General features: G+C 41.9%; 1 protein-coding gene across 2 annotated transcripts; it reads right to left on the bottom strand.

The window, feature by feature from the left end:
* Positions 1 to 1,517: 1,517 nt before the first annotated feature.
* LOC109738275 (dephospho-CoA kinase) lies at positions 1,518 to 4,688 on the bottom strand. 2 transcript variants are annotated; one of them, XM_020297372.3, is made up of 4 exons: positions 4,368 to 4,688; positions 4,136 to 4,243; positions 2,642 to 2,787; positions 1,518 to 2,161 (listed from the first exon to the last, which is right to left on the bottom strand). In XM_020297372.3, exons 2-4 carry the CDS (start codon positions 4,241 to 4,243, stop codon positions 1,723 to 1,725), a joined length of 693 nt encoding a protein of 230 aa, XP_020152961.1. In that variant the 5' UTR covers positions 4,368 to 4,688; the 3' UTR covers positions 1,518 to 1,722. The 2 variants fall into 2 exon arrangements, with proteins under 2 accessions (XP_020152961.1, XP_020152962.1); XM_020297373.3 differs by having other exon boundaries at positions 4,473 to 4,673.
* Between the last annotated feature and the right edge of the window lie 782 nt (positions 4,689 to 5,470).

Here is a 5,470-nt window from a genome sequence, read left to right as displayed (position 1 = left end):
TCATGTAGTCATCCCCACCAGTGATGACACACGCAGTGTGGTAGTCCACGAGCGGATACCTAGCTTGTGCGACGAAGGGTCAAGGGTCTTGACCTAGCATTTTGGATGTGAGGGTCAGGACCCTTGACCTTCCGCTCGTAAGCCCGTCGGTCTCGGTTCTCAACACCTTGAGGAGGCCTGGTCGCCGAGAGGCTTATCTCTAGACCCTCCAAGTCTTGGAGATAGAGTGCATCAGGTAGACTAATTGCGGTTCGAACACTTCGATTGACATGTTCGAATCTTCTGGGATATTACATAACCTTCCTGCTCTCATTTGGTTTCTCTTAGTGATTTTTGTCTAGAACCTCAACGCTAGTGAAGTTTGTATCAAAAGGTCAGCTCAGACACTCCTAGTCATATCCGCCAGGACATTCCGAGAATGGTCGGTAGCCAAACTCAAATTCCAATATAGTTGAACCCTCCCAAGAGAGCTGTTGGAGCCTCCAAGTTAGGACTTGTGAACTACCAAAAACCCTATATTTTATTCAAACACTTTGAGTGGTGTCACTCGGAGTTTCCAAGCTTTTAGGATAGGTTGACATGAGTTGGCTTAGAGCCGTGGAGCATGTTTCATTCATACCTCTAAAGGTCTATCTTTTGGCTCCGGACTTGCCATTGGTTTTCGCTATTGACACTTGACCAACTAGGCTACTGCAGGTAAGTACTCTTTGTCGACATGTCTTAAACGACTTTTTTGAAAACTTAACGCCTTATGTTTCTTCCATTCAGTCACGCAAACTTTGAATATTTAGACAACCATTCATACCACTCGCTCACTCTTGCCCAAATTTGTTCCCAGTGTCATTTGCCTGTCACCATCATTGATCTCCAAATGCATGTCAACTTTGGTCGGTCATCGATTTCGTGTTGTTTTGTTTTGATTGCCAATGCTTCATATTGAAAATACTTACTTTTCAAAATCAATTTCATATTGTATTAGATAAAGATAAACTAAAACACAACCGGATAATGGGGTAACTAAACCCGTAGATGCATAAACAACACTAAACAAAGGTGAAATTACAACCAAAATTCTCATTGAAGCCACATCCATGTAGGATGCAGGCGGACACATCTGCGAGGCCCAGAATAAGCTAATCAATGCTACTTTAATAAACATTCTAATGTAAAAATGATTAATGCGAATGCTTCCGTCTGCATCCTTACATTCAAGTGCATCCGAGTATCTGAACGCCAACATCACCGGCCTATGCCGAAGATCTTACTCACAAATGCTCAAAAGAAAGGGTTGTTCATTGAGATCTTATCGTATAAGCAAAATATTAATAGAGTGATTATTTGCCAAGGTACTATAAGCAGTACGTCTTACTCAAACGGAGGAAATATATTCTCTCTTGCTGCTCTCTGGTATCAGTCAATGTCTAACCGCCCCTCAAAAGCCATACCATTATTCCGTAGTGAATCAAGGTTCACAACAGAGACAACACAAGCAAGCAGTGCTCTGTAGCGACAAGCAATTGCGGTTACAAAAAACAAAATTCACTCAAAATTCAGCACTTGCGGTTACAAAAAACAAAATTCACTCAAAATTCAGCACTTGCGGTGACTCCAAAACATGATATGACACAACCATAATCTTGATGGTCTAGTGCTCTGCAACGACACTCCCAATTTTTCAAAAAATCAACCTAGTTCAGTCCTAACTTCCTAACGATGCAAAGATCATAACAGATTCTTCTGAGCAAGTAAAACCCCCGCTGCCGTGCACATGACGATAGACAGAAAGCCATCCCTGGATCTCATGCGCTCCTTCCATGTCAAGGGAGCAGAGACTTGCTCCAACACTTCTCGGAACTGTTCTTTCGTGTCCTCCAGTGAGCCAGAATTGTTGATCACTATATCTGCTTCGGACTTCTTCCAGTCAAGTGCAAGCTGCGCGCTGATCCTGTTCTGAGCTTGTTCCTCGCTGCACCCATTTCTTAACATGAGCCTCTCAATCTGTGTTTTGGGATCCACCCATACAACAACCACTGGGTTCGTCCATCGGTCCATCTTTGTCTCAAACAACAGCGGGATGTCGACAGAGATAACCGTGCATCCCTTCACCCACAGTTTTAGAATCTCCCAAAATATACCACATGAAATATGTGGGGCCAGAAGACTAAAAGTAGTCACAATGAACAAACCAAAATTCAGTCAGGGCCCAGGATCGAGGAGTAATGTAGAAAAATAAGAATCCTTAATATCGCAGGGAGCCAGGGACTATTGATGACAAAGTATAAACATGCAAGGAAATGTAAATTTCTTGCTGTACCACTTTTGCTGTGGTTTTTTTATTTTACATATGACATAATTACTATTGTTAAAGGTGAACCTTATCACATTTCATCATCCATGTATGAAACGTCACTCGAAATTTATGCACTCAGTTAATGTGAACTGAATATCCAATGTTAGTATGACATTTTTCTAGAAACCAGAACAAGGCAAGATGTGATACCAGAAATAGGTGGAGTTGTTTTCTTAAAGCAGTAATTATGTAGTAATTGCCATATATATAAACTGGATCACATACCTATTGACTAACCATAGCAAAAAGAAAGGAAACAGGATGCAATATGTATGTTAGTAGGAGTTGTACCGGTTTAGAAGTTTCCTTTTTGCCGGGTCAGAGAAAACAATCTGACCTAAGAGAGCCCTGTCAATTTCTCCATTTTCCAATAATATGTCATTTCCGAAAGTTTTTACAATCTTCTTCCAACCTCCAGTACCTTTCTGCACTACATTCTGTAAATGCATGTCTCCATAATCAGCATAAAATTCAAACAAAAACAAGGAAGTCGATTGTCAGTGTCTGGGAGAATTTCACAACACATAATAACTTAATAAGTCTACAACAGCAAAAAGCATTCTTTGCAGTTTGAAGCTCAATTACTAAATTATGAAAGCAAAGTGCCATGTACATCCTACTAGTCCAAAGCCCCTAGTCTAACATAATTAATATCGCATCATACCAGGGATTGTAATAATGTTCTACCATTGAATTTTTTTTCATCCCAGACATTTAGGATAAAAATAAGCAATGCATACATACAATTGGCTAAAATCACGTTTGCTCAAGTGACTGTTTTCAAATGCAGGTAATACCTTAAAAACGCTATATTAAACATGTCAGTTCTTATGGTCATACACCACCCAGAAGCCCCAAAGATAAAACATAGTTAATCTTGCGTTGTACTCCCTCTGTAAACTAATATAAGAGCGTTTAGATCACTATTTTAGTATTCTAAACGCTCTTATATTTGTTTATGGAGGGAGTAACAGTCAATGTAATATTATTCAAGAGATATCCCAGCTACGGTAAGACATTCATGCTGACAGATTCAGAGTTGCAATTAGACAGGGAATAGAGAATTTTAACCTCAAATCTCGCCAATCTACCCACATGGATTTGAACATGTGATTAGGAATTTGAGGCCTTAACTTCCTTCTTATATCCATATACGACAAAAAATAAAATTCTCTCGGCTGCTACTTCTTTACTCTGCAAAATGCACATGCTTTCCGATCCTATAATCCATACTGACAACAAAAAACGGAGTATGACTACATTGGGCCATCCCCCTCACATTTCTTAACTGCCCAACAGAACTCCCAGTTCTGTTCCTCGTTACTGCGAGTCTGCGAGTAGCAGTAGGGATGAAAAAACACCACTGTGAAAACCAGTATACGCCTTTGCCCTCAACATAAAGCTAAATTGAGCAGTTTGATTCCATGTTGTAGAACTTTATTACATAGTTAAAATCAATACCAAATTACCAAGTGTTGCCGCCAGTTCTCAGGGAGAAGAGAAAAGGTAATAACAATGCAATAAAATGGACACAGTTCTGTACTGATCACATTGATTAGCACGAGATTAGATTTTTTTACAGAACTATTTATCCCCAAAATGCTGATGTGAGCAGCCTACTTGCATGTTATAAAACTGTTAAATAAAAGTAATTAGTCACATTCTATTTTTGTAGTTAGTTGTGACTGAATCGGATAAAACAACAACATTGCTTGCAAAGGCACAGCATGATAGCAGCAACAAGCGAATATTTCGGCACACCGATGTTGGGTGCTGGATGCTTACCCGAGCCACAATGTCGGCATCGACCACAGGGACGCCGGCGGATTTGAAGAGGCCAGAGACGGTGCTCTTCCCCGAAGCAATTCCACCCGTCAAGCCGACCAGCCTCATCTGAAAATCGGTTCGCACGAGACGATTTAGAGCGCGTGGTTATATATTGGGGATAACCGATTTTTTAAAACCTAATTTGATCACAGATTGAGAGTTTAACAATGGAGGGGATACGAAATCACACCGAATTCAGCAGTTTAGGTAAAAGAGGGGGCCGAATCGAAAGGGGAAATTCGTCGGGCGCTGTGTTCTTCTCGAGTGCTCCCGGGTGATCAAGTGCGCGAGATACCTTGCGATCTCGAGGCCGATGCGTCCCGGTAGGCCGCACGCAGCAAGCCTCCTCCGCGCCGCCGCTACGTTGCAACTCTCTTCCTCAAGCGTGCCGTCGCAAATTTGTTTCTCCGCCAGCCAGCCGCCGTCGCGTAGCTGCGTGCGAATAATCATGAGAGTACAATTACCACCAAGCAGGGGGGAAAGGCGGCGCTGTTGGGCAGCGTTTGGCAAAGCAACGACCAAAAGTGGTCAAACCTTTAAATTTGTAGTGTAGGTTAAAAAAATACATCCCGTAAAATAGCATATTCGGAAAAAAAAATTGATCCTAACAAATGTCACACGTCATGGCAACTCCAAACGTCTTCGAAGGTAAGTTTAACATGGCAACTTTCGTGCTTCAATTTATTTTTTGGCAGAAACTTATCGTTGCCATTGAATTTTGTCATCCTTACGTGACTAGAGTTGCCATAAAAAAATGTCAGGGTGGAGTGCCATGCACTGATTGAGGCACTTATCATAACCGCAAAAATTACAGGTCCTGTATATTATCGCCAGCATACCTCATATTTGCAGTTTTCGAGTCTATTTGAGGGAATCATAAGCCTTCATGCGCTAGCTCCATGCGTGAGCGGCTGACCGGAGCATGCATGTGGCCATGCATTCTGGTCGGAAACTTTTCTACGGTATGAGTTTATGGGGTCTGTTCAGTCCCATGTCATGTGGTACCGTAAATTCGTGGCGGGGGGGGGGGGGGGACTATATAATGTTTTTACAGGACGCATTTTTGCGGGACCTATTAAAGTTGCTCTAAGGGGAACTGTCATACATGTAGTTATAAACATCTAACCTATCATGATAAACCATCAATCTCCTTTTATTTGAGCTCCACAGAAACTCCCCCTCGGCCCAAAAAGTTGTTCCAAAACCTATCGCCAAAATAGAGGAGGAAGGATCCTCTGACTCCAGCTGACCGTCCTCTCCATCCACGTTACCGCTATCCAGCGGCTGCATTGC

Source organism: Aegilops tauschii, chromosome 3 (assembly GCF_002575655.3).
Source record: "Aegilops tauschii subsp. strangulata cultivar AL8/78 chromosome 3, Aet v6.0, whole genome shotgun sequence".
In the NCBI taxonomy this organism is placed as follows: Eukaryota; Viridiplantae; Streptophyta; class Magnoliopsida; order Poales; family Poaceae; genus Aegilops; species Aegilops tauschii.
Note: the sequence above shows the minus strand (reverse complement) of the source record. Positions and strands in the feature narration are given on the sequence as shown.

Excerpts from the sequence above, each read along its gene's own strand:
- LOC109738275 (XM_020297372.3), bottom strand. The coding sequence starts at position 4,243 with ATGAGGCTGGTCGGCTTGACGGGTGGAATTGCTTCGGGGAAGAGCACC. Across the intron at positions 2,788-4,135 it reads ATGCCGACATTGTGGCTCGG|AATGTAGTGCAGAAAGGTAC; the intron begins GTAAGCATCCAG and ends ATGCATTTACAG. Across the intron at positions 2,162-2,641 it reads AAAAGGAAACTTCTAAACCG|TCTTCTGGCCCCACATATTT; the intron begins GTACAACTCCTA and ends GACTACTTTTAG.